This window comes from Chelonia mydas, chromosome 10 (assembly GCF_015237465.2).
Source record: "Chelonia mydas isolate rCheMyd1 chromosome 10, rCheMyd1.pri.v2, whole genome shotgun sequence".
NCBI lineage: Eukaryota > Metazoa > Chordata > Testudines > Cheloniidae > Chelonia > Chelonia mydas.
In genome coordinates, this window is record NC_051250.2 from 341,620 (window position 1) to 368,109 (window position 26,490).

General features: G+C 42.0%; 1 protein-coding gene across 7 annotated transcripts in view; it reads right to left on the minus strand.

Annotated features, from left to right (window-relative positions):
- PDPK1 (3-phosphoinositide dependent protein kinase 1) overlaps nt 1-26,490 on the minus strand; it is a 156,127-nt gene that overhangs the window by 53,909 nt on the left and 75,728 nt on the right. For 5 of the 7 annotated variants that reach the window (XM_037910729.2, XM_037910731.2, XM_037910730.2 and 2 more), the window contains 6 exons: nt 25,888-25,984; nt 24,919-25,092; nt 15,303-15,517; nt 14,455-14,512; nt 11,276-11,428; nt 4,742-10,680 (listed from right to left, as the gene is read on the minus strand). In XM_037910729.2, the coding sequence (XP_037766657.1) occupies nt 10,573-10,680; nt 11,276-11,428; nt 14,455-14,512; nt 15,303-15,517; nt 24,919-25,092; nt 25,888-25,984 (805 nt within the window). In that variant the 3' untranslated portion in view covers nt 4,742-10,572. Of the gene's footprint in view, nt 1-4,022; nt 4,547-4,741; nt 10,681-11,275; nt 11,429-14,454; nt 14,513-15,302; nt 15,518-24,918; nt 25,093-25,887; nt 25,985-26,490 lie in introns of those variants that run through there. The other 2 variants (XM_043524118.1, XM_037910739.2) reach the window with 2 other exon arrangements.

Genomic DNA, 26,490 nt, shown 5'->3' on the forward strand with positions numbered 1-26,490 from the left:
AAATAATTCCTAGACCAGATCTTTTACAAAAACATCCAATCCTGATTTTAAAATTGCCAGTGATGGAGAATCCACTGTGACCCTTGGTAAACTGTTTCAGTAATTACTCTCATCATTAAAAATTTACACCTTATTTCCCATCTGAATTTGTCTAGCTTCAAGTTTCAGCTACTGGATTATGCTATACGTTTTGTCTGCTGGATTGAAGAGCCCATTACTGAATATTTGTTCCCCATGTAAATACTTATAGATTTGTAGAGATTTATAGTCAATTTCCATAGATTTCTGGGCTGTGGTGCTATCTACAAGCATATCCTAAGAGCAGAATCTTCTCAAAGATGGATTTTCACTACTGTAATTTTCCCCATATTTCCGATCCTTTACTAAAAATGTTCATCCCTTACATATGTACAAAATACTCTAAATTTTTCTGATCTTGAGAATGTCATATTTGAGCGTACAATTTAATGCTAAGTACAAGATAACGAGTGTCTATTTTACATCCATTTTACAAGCTGCCCAGTCACTGCAAAAGGCCTCTCAGACCTACATTCTCATCTTCAATTTCAGCCTGACTTCAACCTTCTAGTTGAGTCACTACTAGTGAGTTACTCCTGGGAGAATTCTGTGCCAAAAAACAAAACAAAAAATTAATTCTGTACACAGTATTTTCAAATTCTGCAAAATTCTGCCTATTTTATTTGTCAAAATAACACAATACAAGTCACACCAGTTTCAATTATTTTTGGTCATTTATTTCAAAATACCTGTCAGTAAGTATATCTGTAACCATACAGAAAAGAAAAAAGATTCAGGCAATGTTTTTTGACAAATAGATTCCTTACGAGGCATATTAATAATTCATTTAAAGTACAATACATAACTGTATTTCCCACACCCCTGAGAAGCAATGCAAAGACTTGGGGGAGTCAGGGGTAACAGAGGAGCTGAGGGAGAGGGAAGTAATTGCTAGGAAGGAGCCTGAGTGTGAACTTGGATGGTGTTGGTAAAAGTGGGATGGGATGGGAGAAGTGTGGAACAGAGTTTTATGGACAGGAAATTGTTAGGAAGCTTCCCCCATGCAGACCCTGTCTGGCTCTTAGCTTTTCTCATTCAGTCAGGCATCCCCTCCCCCATCCCTATGTAACCCTGCACCTCCACTCCCATTCAGCTCCTTCCCCAGTCTGTCCTCCCCCACTAGCCCTTACGAGCCCCATCTGAGCCCCCAGCAGCACCACAGAATGTCTGTCTCCCGACCTGGCCTAACAATCGCTGTGAAGAAGGCAGGCTCTTTCTCTTCCCCAAAAGGCCTGGAGCCGCTGCTGCTCTGTTCTATCACCATAGTGCCCTCTGGTGGGCAAAAGGCAGAACTGCAGCAACTTTCCAGCCCAAATTATTTTCTGCTGAGGCTGCTCTGTCCATAGAATATCAGGGTTGGAAGGGACCTCAGGAGGTCATCTAGTCCAACCCCCTGCTCAAAGCAGGACCAATCCCCAATTTTTGCCCCAGATCCCTTTATGGCCCCTTCAAGGATTGAACTCATAACCCTGGGTTTAGCAGGCCAATGTTCAAACCACTAAGCTATCCCTTCCCCCTGTTCTAGCGCCATAGCACTCTCTGGTGGGCAAAAGCAACTTTCCGGCAGAAGCTTTTTTTCTCTATGCAAAAAATTAAAAATGTCTGGCTCATTAATTATGCACGTGCGCAGTGGTGCAGAATTCCCCCAGGAATGGTGAGCGGTACCAACATATACAGCAATGAGATAACACGTGTTTGTTATTAGAGATTAACAAACTGAGATCTGATAGCCTGTGCTCTTACATAATAGTTTGATTAGCAGCACCCTGTCATCTTGTCATGAACTACACACCAATTACTAATTGGTAACATTTCAGGCAAAGAAATGGTTTAAACATCACAACAACAGATTCATAAGCATACTCTCCACTCTATCAAAGTCGTTAATGAAAATACTGAACAGTGTGGACTCAAGAGAAACGTATATCCCCTAGTTTGACAGAAAGCCATTGATATCTACTCTTTGGAAATAGCCTTTGAACCAGTTATGCACCTATCTTATAATATTTCCATCTAAATTTAATTTCCCTAATTTGTTTATGAGACTGTCATATGGGACAGGGTCAAATGCCTTACTAAAGACTGTATATGTCCTATTTATTGCTTCCTCTCTATCCACTAGGTCAGTTAATTTATCAAAGAAGAAAATAAGTTTGGTTTCACATTATTTGTTCTTGATAAATCCATGTTGACTACTACTCATCTCCTTATTACCCTTCAGGTTACAATAAACTGATTGTCCCAGTATCTTTCTGGGTATCAAAGTTAAGCTGATGTGTCTATAATTGCCCAGTTCTGGTTTTCCCCCTTTTTGAAGTTATCTACTATGTTTGCCGTCCTCCGGCCCTCTGGTACCTCACCCTTCCTCCATTAGCTCCCAAAGACAATTGCTAAAAATTCAGAGATTGCTTTGGCTAGTTTCTTAAGTACTCAAAGGTGAATTTCATCTGGCTCTGTCAATTTACATACATTTAACTTATCTAAATATTCTTTAAACTTGTTCTTTCCCTATTTTGATCTGAGATCCTTCCCACATTGTTAAGTATCTGGTCACAATCAAGGTTTTCAGTGAAGACTGAAGCCTCAAAAAAAAAACAAAAAACCCACACTGAACTCAGCATTCTGTGTGTCATTCATTATTTCCTCTCCTTCCCCATTAAGTAAATGGATCTACGCTTTCCTTTTTCTCCTAATATATTTATACAACCTCTTCTTGCCTTTTTTTCCCCTTACCCATTCAGTGCCCTAGCCTTTTGGATTTTGCCTCCAATACGCTTTTCTTTTCTTTTGTATTTAATGTACTCTTTTGTACAGCAATGGCATCGCTCAGTTTCAGAATTCACAAATTGTAAACTATGGGTCACGACAATGCAAAATTGACATGACAGGATTTAAATAAAACATCTATGCACCATGACAAAAAGCTTACTCAATAAATAAAAGTGACCTAGAAATTCACACAGACCTTGTGCTCCTTTTAAGAGATTTGTAGGGCACTTCAAATGGTCATGGGTGTGATACAAGAACCAAACACCAATTAACTATATGGGTAGTCTGTAGGAATTGGCCTGTTCCAGCCCCCACGATCAACTTGATCAATTGAACAGCTTCATAACAGTATATTCATATTACATAATCTTAAAGGACTCCTTGGATTATGGTACTACAAAAACCCCTGAATGTTGTATTACCATTTTTAAGACTAACAAAGAAAAGGGGTAGGGGGGAAGAAAATAAATGTATATCTGTTCCCAAGAAATGAAACTTCACACTTCCTTCTAACCTATATGGGATTCTCTTCAATTTAAAGTATTATACAGCAAAGAAAAAAAAGGAGTTTTGCCCCCCATTGTTAATTTACTCTTAGGATACTAAAGGCTCGATTGGTAAATTACAAAGCAAAATTAACACAGAGCTTCTCTGAATACAACTAGTAAATACCACTAAAAAAGCCTGGCATGTTTCTAGGTTGCCAGGGTTATCCGCAGCCCTGCCTACCCCTCCGTGCCCACACCCCCTAGACACCTTTACCTCAGGTTTCCCGTGTTCAGAGTCTGCCGTTTCTCCTTATAGTATTTTAATTGCAGTGGTGAGATAGAGAGAACAGAGATGGCTCAGAGCGCTAGAACAGGGAAGCGTGCGGATGTCCTGGGAGACAAGGGGGGACCATTCTCTCCCCTGACTGGACTCCAGGGCAGGCTGGGATCTTAGGTGCCTCTCTCGCCCTGGGCCCAGGATGCGGCGGTAGTGGTAAAAAGAATATCTGGGCCGGGTTCCCCGCAGCACAAGCAGGTCCCAGCCCCCCTTTGGCTCATCTAGGGAGGGGCCCCGGCCTAACCCCTCCCGAATGCGGCTGGAAGCAGAGCCCGTGCGGCGAGAAGAGAGGGAGCTCCACGGCCCGCGCGGGTTGGCCCAGATCACGGGGGTCCCTGCGTCGGCCTCACCTTGTCCGAGTCCAGGTCGGGGTCGGCTTGGCAGAGGCGGAAGAGGAAGGACTTGGGGTCCCTGCAGAGCGTCTGCCGGGTGGTGAGGAAGCAGGTGCCCCCCACGTTCAGCCGGACCCATTTACCTGGGACCCCACTGGGGGAGGCCCCCGAGCTGCAGCGGCGGCAGGGCCCGCCGGTCCCCGCCAGGCCAAGGACGCCCATGGAGGGAACCGGGAACTCGCAGTGATTCTCCGCCGCCATCCTCGCGCCAGCGCCGGAAAGGTCCAACCCGGATATCGGTCGCCCGACCCCCTCCCGCGCGCACCCTCCTACCGGAAGTGTCCGTTCGCAATACCGATTCCCCAGGCCCTTCCTGCCGGAAGCGGTCCGGCCGATACCAATCCCCATGCCCCGGCCTTTGCGGGACCCATGACGCCACAGCTGGACGTGCACAACCCGGAGACTCACCGTTCCCACGCCCCCCTCCCGGAGAGCACCGACCCCGCCGGGCGACACAGCCACCCCCCACCCCCGCGGCTCCTCGAGACAGGAAGTGTCCGCTCGGATTTCTTTTCCCCCCGTCTCATACGCTGACGTGACATCCGCCGGAAGTAGCGGCGGCGGGCGCGTTTGTCCTCCACGCGGCGCGGCTCCTCAGCCGACGGCGGGCAGTAGCCCCCTCAGGCTGCGGCAGGCCCGGTGCCGAGCGGCGCAGAAAAAGAGGCGGGAGTCTAGGGCCTAGGACCCTACATGCTTTTATTACAAGACTATCGAGCGTAAGTGAAACTTCATCATCCAGTCACTAGCTACATCTACAGCACAGAGAGCTGTCGGGCGGAGAACAAACAGTCATTAAATTATGAGATATGATTAAATCATCGACCAATAGAAAATTTATATAATAAAGCCAGAGAAAGGTGTAAAATATAGTTTACAATAATTATTCACATTCAAGGCTGTACATCAATACATACAACACCATGGCCCCGAACATGAATTCAATCCAAATAATTCATATATTAGAATTTAAATAACACAGACTGAACTAGAGGCCAATGCGCACCAGCAAATAACCTTAGAAGAATAAAAATACAAAAATGTTTATCCTAATATCACTGCATTATTTGCTTCTGTTTTTGTTTGCTTCTTTATTTTTTGCTTTTCCTGTACATCACAGTTACAGCTACAAACCAGGTAGAGAATATTACACACATCATAAGTGACTGCCACCAACCTGAAAGACAGCTAACATCTATCAAAATTGATTATAGTTCCTAGTTTGTTTGGTTTTTTTGTTAGATACAGCAGTTGTGAGTTCTGCCACAATTTAGGAGACTTTGCCATATCCAATCAAACTCAGTACATAAGCTTTTCAAATAGCAACTATCCCCATTCACGCTCATTCAGATGTACTGGACTTGCATGCTTCAGACAGTTTAAGAAATGGTTTTCCATTTCTAAATTGTTCACTGTTTATAGCTGTGTTTCTTCCAAGACAGTGCAAACACGTTATGGGGAAATGCAGTTTACCAGTTTGATTATAAATTTCTCATTTTAGCTGAAAATACACTGCTCTGGGTCAAAGAGAATTACTTACCTGCAAGATGACTGAAGGAAGTATCTATGAACAGACATTTTCTGGGCCACGAGGCATTGCAGAAGTGATTCATAGTTTAATTAGTAAAATATTGGCCTAAAGACAACATGGTTGAAGTATTCACCAAATGCTTCAAGTAGTATAAATACCACACCCATTTGTACACACCTCAGTTCTTTTTAAAATACTAGGTTGAGGAAGAGAGAGTTGTGTGTAGCATCCACAAAGCCCAGCTTTAGAAAATCATGTACCTCCTTTCCTCAGCTAAGACCTTATTAATGAATGTTTTATTCCCACAGGAAACTACCCAGACTAACAAAGAATCTCATCATAGATAGGAAGAATTACAGCTATATGGTCCAGTTGGAATACTCAGCTCCCAGTCAGGATCTGGGGTGAAAGAACTTCATTATTTAAGCTACTGCCTTCTTTATGGACACGTTTTTGAGCCAACAGGACCTAGATCTCCAAAATATTTATATGGCCCTTCACAAAGACACTCGTCAGTCCAGCATGAATAGTAAAAAGTTGGAAGTGGTTGAGTATAATATTGCCCATCCAGCCACAGTTCATAGCATTTGCATCATGTAATATCGCCCCACTTCACACATACAAACACGCATGCACACACATTTTCAGTGTTTGTTGTCTAGGTTGCAGGAGACATACATCTATTGTCTATATTATTTTAAAATTGGGGAAATTTATCACTGATAATTAAACTTGGATTTCCAAAGTCAACCTAACACACAGAAGAAATGATTTCTCTTCAGTTTATGAGGGCTAAATCCACAGGATCCTTTGAAAATGCCCAATACGGAAGGCGTCAGTGTCCAACATACCATCCCTCATATATCACATCACAAAAGCTGAAGCATGGCTATAATACTTTTACCCATCCCTCAGGAAGTTTTCTGGGGCTGTATCTAGCAGAATTTGCTACACAGTTCAACAGCATTATGGGACAACAGCAATGCTGCATAGTTCTGAAGATGCCTTAGAGACTCCAACTTTGATAGTACAGCACCTCTTAAGACTGTTCTGTTACACTGCTCATGATAGATACAATAGATCGTCTAAAGCTGAAAAACAATGCTTATGTGAGCTATAACTTAACTGTCCTTAAAATAAACCCTGCTCAGAAGAGGGCTTAGGACATTGAGGCAAATGGTGATAAAGCAAACTCTCAGCCTAGCCCAGGAATCTTGAACATGTCCTGATATTTGTTAAGCTGTACAGGAGACAAGACTCGGTCAATGTCCCCAGGGGAGAGGAAGGTGGGTTAAGTATCCCTTCTAGCACCAATCCCACTGCCTTTTTCATTCAATGGAAAGCAGGCCCATCACCAGAGTTGAGTACCCTTCTGGGAGTCTGATCTCAAACTAAATGTCTCCTAATCTGAATCACAGCCACACTGATTCACAGTCTTTCTGGAAATCTTGGTAATTGTAGCTGGGAAAGGAAAGTGAACGAATCACGCTCTGTACTCCTTTTCCCAAATATCTTCAAGAACAAAGAGGCTGCTTGTGGCCAGCTACACTCTCCCCTCTGGAAATCATATGATTACAGTATGGAAACTTCTAAATGACCTGCTCTCAGCCCTAGAGCAGGCCATTTAGCACTTCTCTAGTACTCTTCTCCATGCATTCTCATGAACGACTGAGCATGCTCCTGCAGAAAGCACTCAACTGCTTTGTCCATAAGGACATCCCTACACTGAGATATTCCTATCCAATGCAGGAACCCTCCACCATAGTACAGAGCATGATATGTCCTTAAGCAGGCTACAAACATCTACCCATTCCACGTGAGAGCCTTTGCCTTATCCTCCCATAGTCTGAATCTTCCACTTCTATACCCCCATACACAGGAAAGTGACTCGGGGAAGCCTCTCCCAGAATAGTTTTGGCCCCCTACTGTAAGTGCAACAGCAAGGAGCAGCCTTTTCTAGCCTATTCTCCTCTTCACTGGAGGGGAAATATAGGGGTGAGAAGTAGTTTCACTTGACTTGCCCTCCTCCAATAAAGCAGAGATGAAGGATGGCAAGCCTCTGGCTCAGCTTTTGCCCCCTTCCACTGCAAAAAGAGTCCATTCCTCAGTGAAGGTTTGTGAATTACATTTTGGACTGAGTCCAAGTAATCTGAGGGGAAAAAAAATAGAATGAAAAAAACATTTCTTGGAAGCTGATTGTTATTTGTGAGGTTTCACCTACTATAGATGGTAGTGCTCAATATTGTAACTTGTTCTAGAGAATAATAGCTAAAACTACTCAACTTTTTTCATGGGCCATAACCCTACCTGCCGAGCATGGCTTAACGAAGAACATGAATATGCAGAGGAGAGGGAGCTTAGTGCAGGAGTCTGCCTGGAGAAGTTTCTAATTGCAATACTGTCATTTTGCAAAGTACCCCACAATGCAAACACCCAACGTTTCAGGCTCTCACATTTACTATCTGCACAGCAATGACTGCAATCATTCTTGCTTTCTTTCTCAAGAGACCATCTTTGGGTGAAAGTAGTGTGTATGCAGGATCACATGTTATAGGGAGTTTTTAAAAAAAGCAGTGGGCAGAAAGGAGGAGAAGATATTTCTGAATGACAAGAGGGGGTTGCTAAACTATTTGATGTTACAGAAAATGTGTTTAGAGAAAGCATGTAATCTGCTGAAATGAATAGGTTTATTGATGCTACTCTAGCCTCTGTTCAAAATAGTGAAGTCATTGCTAGACCCCATAACAAGCCACCACTTTGCAAAACTGTGTGTTATGCTTGGAGATGCTGCACTTAAAGTAACAGCAGTAAATATGTTTGAGCTGCTGTACAGCTCCACTACAACCAGGCTCTTCTACAGAAGGCAAGAATAGTACCTGCCTATAGCAGAGTGGTACAGACTTGTAATCCAGAACCTGCTGCACTGCCTCAGATAGAGCTGACATACAGGTGAAGTGGATAGCTTTAGTACTAACAGGTATCCATTGCCACAAACTAAAAACAAAACAAAACACAATAGCAGGTTATCTTGGCTGTGATGTTGGCTATGGAGTTAATATAGTTGCAGGAGTCCTGTGTTACTCCAAGAACTTAGTGCCAAGTGGTTTTGCCTTTGGAGTAGGGGTGAAGTCACTTTCGGACTAGCATCTGATTTTAACAGGAGGAATATCCTCTACTTTTCCCTTTATGCCAGGAGCCTATTAGGCACTGAACCCCCTCATCCTCGTCCACAAGATATGACCATGCACGTTAGTGATTTTGTTGTAGAGAGTGTGGATTTGGTGTGGATTCTTTACTACAGAATCTAACTGCACCCTGGTACTTCTTCAAAATGAATTAGGAGGAGAGTAGCAACTCAGACTCTCCTTTAAGGATCTGAAAATACTGACATATCGAACTGTTACACAACAGGCTTCTTTAGGTGCATATGGAAAATCTAGCACTGCTTGGTTACTTCTAGGGGGAAGAAGTACTTCGTACAGAAACAATTCAAGGGCAAAGGGGCAAATATGAGATATTTCTGAAAATGAATGAGTGAATAGGTGTGGTATTTATACTGCTTTAAACATGAGGGAGGAATGTCTTTGTCCAGGCACGGGCGTGCTCTTTCCAAGGGATCTGGTTACCCAGAAGCACAGATATATGGAAAACACTATTAGAGAAGTTACTTTTAACATGTACAAAGCAAAGTCTTTGCTGTGTCACAGGAAATTTAACAATTTAACAATTTAATTTGAAAAGGATGAAGCAGACCGATATGAAACAAACATTTATAGATATGACTAAAGTACCATACATTTTCTCCTTTGTATCAAACATTTTCATTTGAACTTTCAACTATTCAGATTAGTGTATAAGCTTATTATATTTCAATCATTTAAAATATTTTCAGAATTGCTAAAAGGTCTGCAAGTTGTTTGGCCAATGACCAGGACAAGAATATTTGTACATCTCATTATACAAAGACAAATCAAGTCATCAATTGTACATCAAAGTTTTCATTCTTTCTTCTCTACCCAAGTAAATAGGTTGGCCCCGCTAAAATGCACAATACATGCATACCCTGGAAAGAAAGCTACTTGTCCTCATCTCCTGAAAAGCTGAAGAGTCTAATTACTACCTCAATAGTAACATTTTATACTAACTGGTTAATTTAAATTTAGTTAGTATTAATTAAAAGCATGCTGGTAATTTATTGTCCCTTGATTAAACTTGTAAATGCATCAAATTAAAATTCCATGTTTAAAACTTTATGAACTTCAAAAGCGAAAATTTCAATTTTAGAAAATTTTCAGTGCCACGTTCAGCATTTTACTTTCTTACAACCTGTATCATCAGCGTCTGACTGCCAGACACATACATCTGATTTACTCACATAATTATAATAAGTACCATGGAAATCCTGCAACCAGAACTATATATTAGGAATTATGCAAGGGTGCAACTGGCCTGACTGCAAATGCCAGATACCAGTTAGAAAAAAAAAAAAGGGGGGGGGGGGGGAGTAAAGTAAAGAGAGGAGGTGCTGGTTACACCTCAGCAGAAGCATTTAAAAGCTCCCTGATGAAATACAGTTTAATGATAATCTGAAAGTCACAGAAATAATCCCAGCCCCATAAAGTGCAGGACCGGTACATGATCTGGGGTGTGTGCGTGTAGATCAGTTTTAACTGATCTTAAGTGAAGCTGGTAATGCAAGGTCTATCCATTAGTTTGCAGCAGAAATAGAGCTGAAGTGCACAAAAGCAAGATCCTCACTTCAACGATATGCAAGTGGAAGCCTCAACAGAAGCACAAAGAGCAAGCAAAGCGACCCTGAATTCCATTTATGTTTGTTGTTTTTTTAAAAAAAACAAAATATTTCAGACATATGCTTCCCCTTGAGATGGATAATAGGTGGGTTGGGAAGATTCCTCTGATTGGCTGCACATGGAGTTCTAGCAGCAAGTAGGGAGACTGGGACATTTTGGATGAGCTTTACTATTTAGCAGCATTCTGATGGTATCTGTGCCGCCAAACTTCATGTATCTTTTTGCACCATTTGTGAGCATTCCCACTTGGGTCCATCAGGTAATATGTCCTGTTAGGCTACAAGTAAATAATAGTTTAATGACATTTTCAAGAACATATAAAAGACAAGAATCAGAAAAAAGACCAATAAATATTCTACTGGTAGCAAGAAAACTAATTCAGAATTAAATGATTAAAAATCTGTTCAGGAACCTATTAATTAATATCAATTGTAGTAACAGAGCAATGTACATTATTTCTGGATAACTGTACAGTTAGTAAATGACATTTTTCCATTTAAAATATGTAGACTGATTAACTGATACAGTAAGTCATTGGCACAATTTTAGTCAGCTGCAATATGCAAGAGTGCTTTGACTATTTTGAAGAGACGAAGATGAAAATCAAACTCTTGAAGCATTTCTATATCACACAATCCATTTAAAGTTTATATTTCTTTGTATTAAAAAAAAATTCAATCCTCTCTTTGTAAAAATACACTAATATCAGCAGACTAGCATTCATGAATAACTGTTCAAATCTTTGTAGTACACAGGCAATGAAAACATTCTATCAACAAAAAGTTTAACAAATTATTGGAAATTAATTTGAAAGAAAACTGATTACAATTATATTAAGACTTTTGGGAAAAACCCTAAAGACAGTCACTTACTGTATGAACAAAAAAGGTCTTAAAATTCTTAGCTTCTGGTCGCAGCTCTAGTGACCATGGAATTTCTCCTTTCAGAACTTTGTTGACAGGATCCACATAATAGAGATGGGGCCCTTCAGTGAGCAATAATTGGCGCCGACGAGCAAACAATCCCTGACAAAGAGAACAGTAGCAGCAACACAAAGTGTATCAAGGCAAAGGAAGAACTGAATATTACTATTAGATCTATTCTCTCAGAGCTGTGTGTGTTGTTTTTCTCACTTCCCCCTGCCTGAAAACACTCTTAAAGCATGTGCTTAAGTCACAGTGATGCCAGTGGGCTCCAGCACTTGCTTATATGCGTTCCTGAATCACAGCCTTAATAAAGAGCAGCGAACAACTGCCTTCAGTATTTATCTTATCAGGAAGCTGTCAAATCCTTGTACGTGTACTGGCACGCAGCACCATCACTATATAACGTACACATTCTAGTATCTGTGCTGACTAATAAAACTAATATTTGTATTATAGATGGATAAAGTAATATGGGATGCTTATTCTCTCAGGACATCGTTATGGAAACAGAGTTAATATAGATTGACTAATTTCACAGTTGGGCTTCTAGTAAGTTTCTGAATTTACTACAGTTTCAAAATGTTAGAACATAAGAATGGCCATACAGGATCAGACTAATGATCCATCTAGCCAAATATTCTGTCTGTGACAATGGTCAGTGCCAGTTGAAAGTTTAGGGACATGTGGAGCATGGGGCTGCACCCCTGACCATCTTGGCCAATAGCTGTTGATGGACCTGTTCTCCACAAATTTATCTAATTCTCTTTTGAACCAATTTATACTTTTGGGCTTCACAACCTCCCCGGCAACGAGTTCCACAGGTTGACTGTGTGTTGTGTGAAGAAGCACTTCCTTATGTTTCTTTTAAACCTGCTGCCTATTAATTTTATCAGGTGACCCCTAGTCGTTGTGTTATGTGATCACCCTAGCCCACGTGCTTGCTGACTCTCTCAAAGAATTCTAACAGATTGGTGAGGCATGATTTCCCTTTACAAAAGCCCTGTTGACTCTTCCCCAACATATTGTGTTCATGTGTGTGAGATAATTCTGTTTTTTTTTGTTTGTTTGTTTGTTTTTTACTATAGTTTCAACTAATTTGCCTGATACCGAAGTTAGGCCTGTAATTGCCAGGCTCGCCTTTGGAGCTTTTTATAAAAAACTCAGCATTACATTACTTACCCTTGTTTGGTTTGTGTGGGTTTTTTTTTTTTTTTTTTTTTTTTTTTTTTTTTTAATATTACACACACACCCTTTTTAAATTAACATATTTGGAAGGTAATACTGACAAGACACTTAGAAGTTTCTTTGTGGGACTGAGACTAAGTCCTGTACAAGAGAATATAAAGGTTTTAAAATAATTTAAAAATAACTAGACTAAAACATCACTAACTTTACATGAAAAGTTTGCCCCTTCCTCACCTGTTCCCCTTCTTTTCCACTCTCCACTTTGTCTTTGCCTACATCACATGTATCTTGCATTGTAAGTAATTTGGGCAGGGACTGAGTCTGTTTGTGAAGCTCACATAGCACTGTATAAACAATTTCTGCTTCTTGACTATATTCTTGAATGCGTCTCAGTGCATTTCTGCTGTAGTGTCAATATAACCAGCATTTTAAATAGTTAACCTTGTGACACTGTATCCCATGTTCTTCAGTGATATTATTAGGATATGATTATGGCATAAAATACATCATAATTATGCAAGATAAGTCATGTGAGGTGTCATTGGAAAGGTTATGATTTACTGAATAAGATCATCATATTTGTGTGCATGTACCATTTTTGTATCTGAAGTTAAGAATATTGACTATGTATCTGTATTACAAATGTGTTTACACCTGGGAAACGCGCACTAGACGAGATGGTTTCATTCTGAAAAGCTGAGTGGGGAAGGGCATTAGAGAAAACAATAGGCCTTAAAAAATAAAAAAAGCTTATCTCCCACCTGGGGGCCTTCCTGAGGATACTGCAGACAGCCTCCAAGTCATGGCTGCTGACACACTACAGGGACATGTGACCAGGTCTCTTGGTGCTGGACTCCATCTTGGGATATCAGTATTTTTTCCACTGACTGGTACGGGAACCAAGCATTGAAACAAAGGGTTCCCCCCATATGCAAAAACTATATAAGGCAGGGGAGTGACATCTTGGTTCTTCACCGACTCCCCACCCAAAGAGACTCCTGGAAACACCTGAGGAACAAAGACTGAACTGAGGAAAGTGCTGGATCCAGGCTAAAGGGATTTTTAGTTTGTGAATGGAACACCTGGGGATTCCAAGCTGCAATCCAAGCGTAGCTTGCCCCTTAAGAATCTGCAGCCTGCTTGTATCATCACCCAGGGTGAGAATTTGCTATTCATATTCAATCTGTGTAGTATATTAAGCTTAGTTTGTGTGTTTTGTTTATTTGCTAAGTAATCTGCTTTGTGTAGATAGGAAGTTCCCTAGCTGGAGCCTTCCCATGCAGGGCTGATCACAGCATCTGCATATAACTGCAGCTGGGTGTGTCCCTACCTGTATGTGTGCTGGTGAAAGTGCAGGCTGGTCACAGCAGTACAATGTAAAGGGAACCCTCTACAGAGTAGCCCTAAGTTGGAAGGAGGATAGAAGGAAGGAAAGTGGAGTTGCTCTTAGAATGAGAGACTGTTTCATTCTACCTCAGAAGGATTAAATATTACATTTAGGACAATAATGGCCTGTATTCTAGTTTCAGACATTAGCAGCCCAACAACACACATAGCAAACATCCATATCAAGAACAACTGAAAACGGAGTGTCATGCTGGACTAATCAGATTGATAAAGGAGGAGAGAAGACATCTCCATTCACAGCTGATTACAAATTGGAAGCACCATCAGCTAATCTGACTGCAACTTTCGTCCAACCAAGAGTGTACCATAACTTTTGTTTTAAAAAAGGAAGGATATTAAATTTGTGAAAAGCTGTTTGCTAGGAAATGCTATGACATCTTTTATAAAAGGAACGATAGATTTGGGACAGAACTAACAAATCTATACAAATCAGGGAATTCCAAAGACAGATTCCTTAGCAATACAGCTCTCAGAGGTGCAACTGCAAGAACAAAGACATTTTACATCGTGTTAGATAGGATAATGAGACTTACCTTTCTTTTATCTACTGGACCCATTTTTAGTATTAAGTTGTTTTCTACAAACTGGTGCCTAACAAGAAAGAAAAAAAAAAAAGAATTGTCATTACAGAAGCACCCCTCCCCCAGTATCCACAACTACCCTTGTTGTTGTTTTCTTTTTCTTTCAAATCTATCTGGGATATATCTAAAGATCCATTGCTTTGGAATCTTTAAAAAATTCCCATTTCTCTATAGATCTCCCCTCTCTGTTCCATGAGCCATGGCTATAACTTTAATTATTAGATGAATTTCAACCTCTTCTTTCCTACCCCAAAACTATTTGCTAGATATCAGTAGGTTATAATTTATTTGCAACTTAATTCCTGCTGTGACAAGATTGATGGATTGCACCTAACTGTTATTGATGGTATAATCTGAAGACAGTGGGATTATGGAGGTGTAAATGAGCTTAATTTGGCTTGAAGAGCTTCTATTATTGGAGCCCATATATGAGAAGCAAAGAATCACACTGTTTTTCAGATTCCAGATTGATTTTACAGGAGAAGCAGATAAAAAAAGCCTCTCTTTATTGGTTAGCTGAGTTCATTTGATACGGAGTCCGAGAGAAAACACAACCCCACTGCCAGTATATATGACACACACGTCATTTTCCAGATTATCATTGCACATTATTCTGAAAGTGGTACTAGCAAAAATCTTTAGTCAAGAAAAGCATAATTACTAATGAAATCATTAACTGTTCAGCTACTAGGATTCTGATAAAGATGAATATGAACCAAGGCAAGAATGGATGGTTTACTGTTTTGTAGATTCCTTATTACAGCACAAAAATCACAGATCAATCACTTTAAACATCTTACCATGGATTTCCACCAGCCTGTTTTGCCAGTAGTAGCCTCTTCTCATCTTCAGAAAACTGCAAGTCCAACTCAAAGGAATTATTGTCAAGATCGTGAATGTACTGTTCTATGTTCCCTGATGTTTGTGGGTGACTTGTCTCTGGGGCAGATAGTGAATGGGAGGATGCCGAACCAGAAACTTGCATGCAACCAAACTGACTCAGGAGATTGTCGTACTAAAGAAGGAAAAATTATTAAAAGAAATTTTAGTCACTTTTTTTTTTTTTTTTTTTTAATAAAAAGCTATATTCAACATTTTTATATAAAACACTGAAAAGCTGCTTTTAATTCTAAAGTTTTACTGCTGATTAGCTACAATGACATGCTCTAAAAAAATATAACCAATAAATTACTTGGTTTGTAACAGCGAATACATCACTGTCACAAAGTTGAGTTAGAGATACCAGCATGTTAAGCAAAAGCTATAAAACAAATCAGGTAATTTATTACTTGCGTACACACATGACAGAAAGCCAGTCATGTTTCGATGTCATACATTGTTTTTCCCACCGCTAGCTTTTATGGCTGTGTTCTGTTTGTCACAATCTAATACAAATAATATTTAATTCTTGTATAGATTTTCATCCATAAATCTCAAAGTACTTTACAAAGGAGAATAAATATGAGGTCATCCACTTCAATTTTGATTTGTCTCCAGGAATGATGCTTCCATAATCCAAACACATCTTATTAGGAATTTTCATTTGCCAGTTTCATCTCACTACTCCTAGTTATTTGGTCTTATTATTTGTTAAGCAGCATGCACCATAAGAGATGAGCTAAGAACACCCCATAAGATGTGTAACAACAGTTATGTTCTCTTGCATACCCTGGAACTCTGGGAGGTTCGAAGAGTAGAATCCACAACACTACTTAGGTGCCTACACAGATTTAGGTACCTAAATCCCATTTTTAGGTGCCTAGATTCCCCACTGTGATCCACAAAACTCCTACTGAATTCTGTTGGTGCCTAAACTCACTTGGCGCCTAAGTTTGTGTCTAGGCATATGCACTGCTGCCTCACTCTAGGCATTGGACACCCATCTCCCACCTGAGCCCCAGGGGAAGACAGGCCCTCAGATGCCTAACATGCCTGATTTGATGGCCACACTCAGAGGGTGCCTGCTGGATCAGGTCCCCTAAAAAAAAAAGAAAAAAGATTGAGGAGGCGGTTGGCTGCTGTTGCTGCCATGGCCCACCTCGTAACTTTTAGCCCAGTGATTACAGCACTTGCCTGGGATGTGAGAGACCCAGCTTCAATTTGGCTCTCTGCCAGAGCAGGAAAGGATTTGAACTATGGGATATTCTGATGTGGGGGCTCTCTCAGTCTCTCTTGTTGAAGCTTTGCCACTGTGGATAAAGAAAGTGATTGGAGCAGAGAGACTTGAACCAGGGTCTCCTGACCCCTGAATGAGTGCTCTGACCACTGGACTACAAAGCCCTTCCTACACTCTCTCTCTGGCCCAAATGCTCTTTATCCACTGTGGACCATCTTAAACAGGAGAGACTGAGGTACCCTAACCAATGGGCTAAACATTATAAGGTAGGCAGTTGTGCCAGCACCTGCAAAACGGCTGGTGGCAGTGGTTGCACGGAATGAGGCAGGGGCCTAAACCAGGAATCAGATTCCTGTTCATAGATCTCTAGCAGATCTAGGTGTCTCCCTGAAGCCTGGATGCAAGTGCCTGTCTGAGAAAGGGAAGGGGCTTAGAACAGACTCTCCCACTGGCTAGACCAGGCAAGGAGCTGCCTAGTGCGCTGGTTTTTGTCGATTCCATTTCAAGGTGTCTCCCTCTCCCCGTTCATTGTATAGGGAATTTAGGCACCTAACTCTACTGTAAAAAGAAAAGGAGTACTTGTGGCACCTTAGAGACTAACCAATTTATTTGAGCATGAGCTTTCGTGAGCTACAGCTCACTTCATCGGATGCATACTGTGGAAACTGCAGAAGACATTATATACACAGAGACCATGAAACAATACCTCCTCCCACCCCACTCTCCTGCTGGTAATAGCTTATCTAAAGTGATCACTCTCCTTACAATGTCTATGATAATCAAGTTGGGCCATTTCCAGCACAAATCCAGGTTTTCTCACCCTCCTGCTGGTAATAGCCCATCCAAAGTGACCACTCTCCTTACAATGTGTATGATAATCAAGTTGGGCCACTTCCAGCACAAATCCAGGTTTTCTCACCCTCCGCCCCCCCCCCCCCCCCCCCCCCCCGCCACACACAAACTCACTCTCCTGCTGGTAATAGCTTATCCAAAGCGACCACTCTCCCTACAGTGTGCATGATAATCAAGGTAATAACTCTACTGTGTGGATCAGAGTGTTGTTTCTGTGATTTTCTAAGAGCCCAATTATTAGGCACCATGATGCTCATCATAGTAATGCCTAAATCCCTTTGTGGATTTCACCCACTGTCTTTTGATGCTCCTGCTGCGCAGTGTCCACACCACTCCTCATACAGCGGCATATCTAAGCCTGTAATTTCAATCCAATCTGCTTTCAGTAAACATCTCATACCCTGTCTACTAGTAAAAGATCAAAAGTTCCACAAGTGGGGAGCACAATGAGAAAGCTTTGGAAGGAATTCCAATGACACAATGGATCAATCAATAACTTCTGTTTGGAGATTCAGAAGCAACAAGGAAACTATGATAACATCTTAGAAATAAAGGGACCCACCCATTCAATGCCATAAATTTCTCAAGAGAGACAAGCTGGGTGAGGTAATACCTTTTATTGGACCAACTTCTGTTGGAGAGAGAGAAAAGCTTAACTTTCAAGCTACGGAGAGCTCCTCCTCAGGTCTGGGCTCTGTGTAGCTCAAAAGCATGTCTCTCTCTCACCAACAGAAGTGAGCCCAATAAAAGATACTACCTCACCCGCCTTGTCTCTACTATCCTGGGACCAACAGGGCTACAACAGCACAGCATAAAACCTCTCAAGAAAGATTGATGTGCTTTTACTGATTGCTACCAACTCCTGCACATTTCTGAGGACTCAACTCAATGCATTTGAATTGCTTTTTATAAGCAAATGTCACCAATATATGGAAATTGCATTAGTTCCTCAACTCCTAATGATTGCAGTCAAGGTTTGCACTTGTTTAACAGAAATAGGTGAGTGCATGTGAAAATTGGAGGTTACACTAATTAGAGAAACTATTAATCCTAGGAGTAGAAGGGTTAATCTTACTGACCTTTCTCCTTGTCTTAGAATACAGTTTCTCAAGCAAACAGGTACCATTCTTAAAAAAGCAAAAATCCCAATTTTTTTCCTGGTGAACTCTAAACACACCTTAATTGGTAGTGAATCTTTTTAATGCTGATTTCCTGTTATCTCTTGCAAAAAGTGGTCTCTCTGCAGTGTGACAAACTTCAGCCTATTCTTGTTTCTGGGGTCTTTTCTTTATTAAGTCAGTTGCCCTGGTGTTATCAGGGATATCTCCACAGCAACCGAAAGGGAGCCGATTTTACATTTTGGTGTGTTTTTGACTAAAAAAATTGTTATATGTAGATAATCTACTGTTATCTTAGTAAAATCTTGCAAGTAGGTATAGATATTACTCTGTCCTCTGATAGAACTGTTTATTGAACTTCTTCTAAACAAGGTACCCTGAAGAGTTACTATCTCACCTGGTTTAGTTTTAGATTGTAAGACTTAACTTATTGCTGAGATAATGATGTTGCTAGAATAGTTTGGTTTCTTTGCATACAAAGCAAAGAACTAAAACAGGTACAGTCTGGGAGCACATATAACTCCGTAATCAAGTTAATGATAGAAAAGTAAGAGAGGTGTCATCCATTGTTCCCTCTAATTTTTTCCCACCCATGTGCGGAATACATTTTGTTATGTGCTCTGAGGCAATGTGTGGCTGTGCGCCACCAGTAGAACAGAAAACTTAAATATATTTTTTAAATAAAGTTACCAATAGGGATAATTACTCCAGACAGGACAGGTTAGGCATTGTAAAACTCACTACTCAAAGAATTAAATTTAAGTGCAAGAGAGCAATAAAAATTATGAAATGCATAGACCAGTCCAAAAACCTCAAACAACAGCACTTTGAAAGAATAAAATTACAGAGAATATATGTGCATTGCAGGAAGTACCAAGAAGTAACACCACCACAAGTATGTCTGTCTGTCTGTGAAGTTCGAGAGAGACACCATGCGCTGTCTCTTTAAGGCTCTCACTCACCAGAAGGCTGGTTCAGACCTCAGAGCTGCTTGAGTCCTGAGCCCTGTCCTCTCTCACCTGCTCTGTGGAGATCGGGTACAGGGGCTGGGGGAGGGGGAGACCCTGACATCAGCACCCCCTCTCCATGCCCCACTCTGCACAGCTTGCAGGAGGGTCCTGGGAGCAGCTGCAGGAGGGAGGGGCACCTGAACACATGCTGTGTGTGCTGCGTGGCTCTGCTGATCAAGTGCACAGCACTTGATCACTCTTGGGAGTCCGCCTGACCGCACAGCTTAGAGGGAACACAGATGTCATCTGATTTGTAAAATATCTACAAAATCATGATTTCAATTATGTCACCCTCTGCAGCGTGCCGGGGGGGACTCACTGCTCCCCCAGCTCTCAGCTCCAGGTCTTCTGGCTCAGGGGCATGGAATAAAGATTTGGCTGCTTTGGAGAGGCACTTTCTGTGCCCTCAATGGCTGGAGGAGCTCGCTCTCCCCACCCCCAGAGGAGCTCTGTACCCGCACTGACTGGGGGGGCCGTGCCTGGCTTGCCCCCATCTCTTGCGCACGCCTCTGCTCTATCTCGTGGAAATGTTGATAATACGTCATTGGAAACGGGTCGAGTTGGGTATAACTCAAAAGCCCTTTCCTCCCACAAACACAATAGTACCAAACATGACAAACCTAGAAGAATCATGTAGACGTATATTTAAGAGAACACTTAAATATCAACATTTTTTCCAATTATACTTTAACACAGGCATGACAAACATGCAGCCCTCACCAAGTTAAATTCTAGCCCTCAACTGACTGTAATGCGATATCAGGTTAACCTCGGAACAGGACACCTGAGTAATTTGTTTAATGTTATAGATTACTATAAATGGAAGGAGTGCTTCCAGTCCATTTGCTATCATTGTCAAAAAAGCAGCTCAGTGGTATTGATCATTAGCTTTGTTTATTATACCAAAAGGGTTGTAATGCGGCACTGGTTAAGACATCAGCATCTAGTCAGAAATTACTAGAATCCATGCACAAACAGTATGCACAGTTACATAATTAATTACAATCCCAAAGTAATGTATTACAAAGTCCTTGTTTTTACATTGATCTTGGTCATTTTTAGGCATCAATGGGGAGATGAAGAGTACTGTAGCCCATAGGGCTAGCTTGCTTGCTTACATATCTTTTCTTATGGGTCTGTTTGTTTTATTATAAGATATATAGATTTGTACTAGAGTATTTCTGGCATCTCTGGGCTGTTGTCTCTCTCTCTCTCTGTGTCTAGAGATTACCTATATCATTTGTGACACAGCATCTTCTAGTCCCTGTACAATCACAGGTTTCAGAGGGATAGCCATGTTAGTCTACATCAGCAGAAACAACGAGGAGTCCTTGTGGCACCTTAGAGACTAAACACATTTATTTGGGCATAAGCTTTCATGGGCTAGAACCCACTTCAGATGCATTTTCCATTCCATGCATCTGATGATGAAGTGGGTTCTAGCCCATGAAAGCTTATGCCCAAATAAATGTGTTTAGTCTCTAAGGTGCCACAAGGACTCCTTGTTGTTTTTGTACAAATCACAGTCTCCAAAGGCACTTCCACTTCTCTATCTAAGGCGGACTCTGATGGAGGAGAGGGTCTCTTCCCCCCCAGTCACCTCCTCTAAGAGCACGCTTGACTCAACCTCCTGCTCTGCCACTCTGGGACCTCTCTCTTCTGTGCTGGAAAGGGACCAGTTCTACAGATCCCAGTCACAAAAGGTGGTTTGTTTCTTCTTGTAGAAGGTGTTTGTAAGAAGAAGGACGGAGAGGGGGCTAGGTGAATGGGAGAGAGAGGGAATGGAACAGAATACTTTTTGTTGAAGATTTTTAAGACCCACTTGTCTGAGGTGATTTGTTGCCATGATGGGCAGAAAGGGGCCAAGCGGTTGCCAAACTGATGTGCTATTAAAGATGGTTGCAGCAACTGGACCAAAGGGAGGCACCTTGGGACTTCAACCAAAGTTTAAAAATTGTTGTTTTGAGGTGGATGTGTGAAGCGTAGCCCCTTGTGCTGGTATCTGCCTGCTCTTAGGAGGACGCCTCTGTCACCTGCATTGTGTGTCACAACCGCCGCTGAGGAGTAAAATGTGTGGAGTGCAAAACCTTGGGTAGGCTGGTATCTACCCAGTCTTCTCTTTGGTGCTGGCTTATATATGTGGAGTGAATGGAGTGTAGCTCTGGAGTCCTTTACAAAACGTAGGGACTCGTCCGTGAGCTCAGCGAAGAGTTTATATCCTTCAAAGGGTAGATCCTTGACAGTGGTCTGCACCTCTCTGGAGAGCCCGGAGAGATGAAGCCATGATTCTCATCTCATCACAACCAATGTTGCAATAGTGCGAGCAGCTGTGTCTGCAGAGTCCAGAGAGGTCTGCAGTGCGTACAAGCCAGAAGTTGTCCTTCTGTCACCAGTGCCTGGAACTGCTCCTTTTCATCATCTGGGAGGTGTGGACAGAATTCCTGGAATTTGGAATAGTTTGCGATTATATTTGGCTAGAAGTGCCTCATAGTTAGTGACACTGAACTAGAGTATAGCTGAAGAATATGCTTTACAACCAAAAAGAGGTCTAACCTCTTCCAGGCCCTGTTACAGGGGGTTGTTCTAGAGTGGTGTTGTCACCCCTTCTTTCGTACCAAATTGACAACAAGGGAGTTTGGAGTAGGGTGGGGGAAAAAAATTCCATGCCCTTAGTGGGGACACAGTATTTCTTGTCCACTTGCTTGTAGGTGGATATTGACACTGGGGTCTGCCAGATCATTTTGGCGGGGTCCAATGGGGACTCATTGATCGGGAGTGCTATCTTTGAGAGCAACAGCACAAGTTGCTCGACAACTTCTTCAGAGGGATCTGAAGAAAATCCACATTCCTGTGGAACAGTTCTTGGAACAGTTTAAAATCATCCACCGATGCTGGAGGTGGTGGCATGATGCCTTCATTGGGGGACGATGAGAAGTGGATTGGTGGTGTAACCTCTTCCTCAGTTTCTTACTCCTGCACCTCTAGTGCTTCTGGTTCAGAGTCAGGTAGTCTAGAGACTGATGAAGATGGAGAATGTAGTCGTCTCTGTCTCTGGTCTGTTGACAAATTGGGAAAGTGCGCCATACATGCAGCCCATAGGGCCCAATAGGGCAAATGTGAGGGAACTGGCATATGGGGTTTCATCCATGGAGGCTCATACCAGAAACCTGGTTCGCTGCTAGTCTCCTTTTGACATGGTCTCCCATAGCATTCTTGCCAGCAAGTTAAAGAAGTATGGGCTGGACGAATGGACTATAAGGTGGATAGAAAGCTGGCTAGATTGTCGGGCTCAACGGGTAATGATCAATGGCTCCATGTCTAGCTGGCAGTTGGTATCAAGTGCAGTGCCCCAAGGGTCGGTCGTCGGGCCGGTTTTGTTCAATATCTTAAAATAAATGATCTGGAGGATAGTGTGGATTGCACCCTCAGCAAGTCTGCAGATGACACTGGGAGGAGAGGTAGATACGCTGGAGGATAGGGATAGGATACAGAGGGCCCTAGACAAATTGGAGGATTGGGCCAAAAGAAATCTGATGAGGTTCAACAAGGACAAGTGCAGAGTCCTGCACTTAGGACAGAAGAATCCCATGCACCGCTACAGACTAGGGACCAAATGGCTCGGCAGCAGTTCTGCAGAAAGGACCTAGGGGTTAAAGTGGACGAGAAGCTGGATATGAATCAACAGTGTGCCCTTGTTGCCAAGAAGGCCAATGGCATTTTGGGATGTATATGTAGGGGTATTGCCAGCAGATGGAGGGGCGTGATCGTTCGCCTCTATTCGACATTGGTGAGGCCTCATCTGGAGTACTGTGTCCAGTTTTGGGCCCCACACTACAAGAAGGATGTGGAAAAATTGGAAAGAGTCCAGCAGAGGGCAACAAAAATGATTAGGGGACTGGAACACATGACTTAAGAGGAGAGGCTGAGGGAACTGGGATTGTTTAGTCTGCGGAAGAGAAGAATGAGGGGGGATTTGATAGCTGCTTTCAACTACCTGAAAGGGGGTTCCAAAGAGGATAGATCTAGACTGTTCTCAGTGGTAGCAGATGACAGAACAAGGAATAATGGTCTCAAGCTGCAGTGGGGGAGGTTTAGGTTGGATATTAGGAAAAACTTTTTCACTAGGAGGGTGGTGAAGCACTGGAATGCGTTACCTAGGGAGGTGGTGGAATCTCCTTCCTTTGATATTTTTAAGGTCAGGCTTGACCAAGCCCTGGCTGCGATGATTTAGTTGGGGTTGGTCCTGCTTTGAGCAGGGGGTTGGACTAGATGACCTCCTGAGGTCCCTTCCAACCCTGATATTCTATGATTCCAGGTATCGAGGATGAGAAGATGATTCTCTGTATGGATGCCCTTGATATGATGGTGGAGTGCGCAATGCAATGGAGTACTCCGCCTCTTCCTCCTCGCTAGAGAAGAGCGGTGCAGTCCTCAGTGGTGAAGGGGTGTAGTGTTGTGTCTCCAGGGAAGAGGCGTGAGCTGCAGGAAGCTTGTTATGGGGAAGAGGCAACTCAGGTGTGAGAGATAAACAGGTCCCGTGGGTATCAAAACTCCTGTGGTAGCTGCAGGAGCATCCTCAGCATCAGTGGCTGTGTAGAAACTGGGGGCACTGTCGTTGCCAAGTGCATTCTCTCAAGTGGCCAGTAGATGGTGCCGAAGGTCATGTTGGTGCAGAGGACTTCATCAGTGCTGAGGGCTTGGTCGATGCCAAAGCACTCAGAGTTATTTTAGTTGAGGTGGTCAGCACCGATTTCAAAATTCTTGCACTGTCCTTCTTGGGTCCAAGTGACAGCGTTTCTGTCTGTGGTCCTTGGATCTCTCCTTAGCACCGATACTGGAGGTGCGTAGATGGATGTGGGAGCGAAGTCTCACCCCTGAAGATGTTGAGTCTACTGACCTTGCAGGGGATGCCTTTTTCTGAGGCAGCTCCTTAGAGGGTGAACTAGTGGCCCGTTTCTTTTCATCTGGGCGAAAAAGAATAGACTTTCTCTTGGTGGTATGTGGCAAATGAGGGTTGGCTGATGATCATGCGGATGGCGACCACCACTTGAGAGGCATCAGGGCCAGGGTCTGAGGTTGGCCAGAGAGAGCTCTCCATTAGTAAAAAAGTTTTAGCCTCTGGACTGAGCCTTCAATTTGAAGCAGTGCGTACACTTTTGCGAGATGTATCCCTCATGAGACAGCGTATGCACCGTGAGTGACCGTCGCTCACGGGGATGGCCTCATGACAGAATAGTTTTAATAAAAATATTATCTTGGCAAGAATTAATCTGCTGTATGTAAAGGTCTCAAGTTGCAATATAGCACAATTGACACTTACATTTCCATAACAATCCTCATCATCTTCGGACATAGCGGGTAAATATGCTGTGAGCTTTGGGGGTATCTGATGATGCAGATTCTCCCATGTAATGGATTCAAAGAATGGATGAGCCTTAAGAGGTCCATACCCTCCCATTTCTTCACAGCCTAATCTCTTTGTAGCATCCAGAACCTGGACAAGTTAAAATGAAGTTAGTACTTCTTTAAAATAATAGAAAGTAGTTTAAAAACAAATTTTAACTTTATAACAGCACAATGGCAATCCCTTCGGTGTTTTAACAGGCACATTAACATGCTGAACCCTGTGACTGTTAGTCTGGCCAGCTTTAACAAATATGCACCGACTAAAAAGGTAAATATTTTCTGCAGGTTCATTTCACTCTTGCTTCTAATCCTCATTGATAAGACTGCACTTTTTTAATCCTCACACTATAAACATCTTACCATAATTCTATAGCAGGTATACTTACAATGGTGTGCGATATGGGTTAAGTACTCTGAAATGCAATGCAAATTAACTCTAATTTTACCAATAATGAAGCTAGTTCTGTCTAATAGCTAAAGAGAGATGTTTTCAGACAAACAGTTTATCTCTTGGCAAATTGTATGATGCATTAAGAGTATAAAAAGTCTGTAAATTTGTGCTATAAGTCTGATGTGTTGTTTTGTGTGATTATCTAGAATAATTTGTTTCAACTTGACTAATAGATGTGTTCCCCGTACACACACTTTCTTCACAATTCAGAAGAAAGTAAATTTAAAATGCTGTTTAATAACCGATGCTTACTTTCAATATGACAAATTTTCTCCCTATATGGCCAAGAACTTTAGGTTTCTTGTTAGTTTAAAGGGGTTTGAGAGTTTATAGTTAGTTTGGATACAAAATGTAGGAAAACGTCATACATTCAGCACGTTATGCAGTTCCTATGTAATTTATTCATCTGACAATAATATAATGAATATTTACCAAAAGCTTTTCCACAAGGTCTTTTGCCTTGGGGAAGAATTTTTCTGGGAAGTCATATTCCAACTTAATTATCTTCTGAAATATAAGATATTCATTGCTGCAAGAAAACAAGTATAATATTTAGTCATCAGATGTTACCTAGGATACTTTTATCCTGGCATTACACAAGCCAAATAGTATACAGATTTTTTATAAAAAAAATCCATTATTCTTTAAATGTTAAGGGCCAGATTCCAGCCTGCCCCTGTGAGGATGCTCAAAGATGACCAGAGGGAGAGCACAAGAAGCTTTCTCTCACCTTAACAGCCCTGAGCAAGGGATAGACAAAATTCATAAAGGGAAAATAATTCCCTACTTTTTGTACCCATTTGGGTACTAGATGCCTGAATGGGGGCAGGAATGCGGAAGTGAGCACAACTGACTCAGTATAGAGATGGGAGTGTGCTATATCCTCTTCATGGATTTGGTAGCCACCATGGTGATGCGAACTGCATGGGAGCCCCTGGAGAATTTTGACTAGCTCCTGGGGACTCCTGGCTGCAGCAAGAGCACAATCTAGCCCAAAATTATTAAAGTAGTAGATATATTGAACAATGGTTGAAA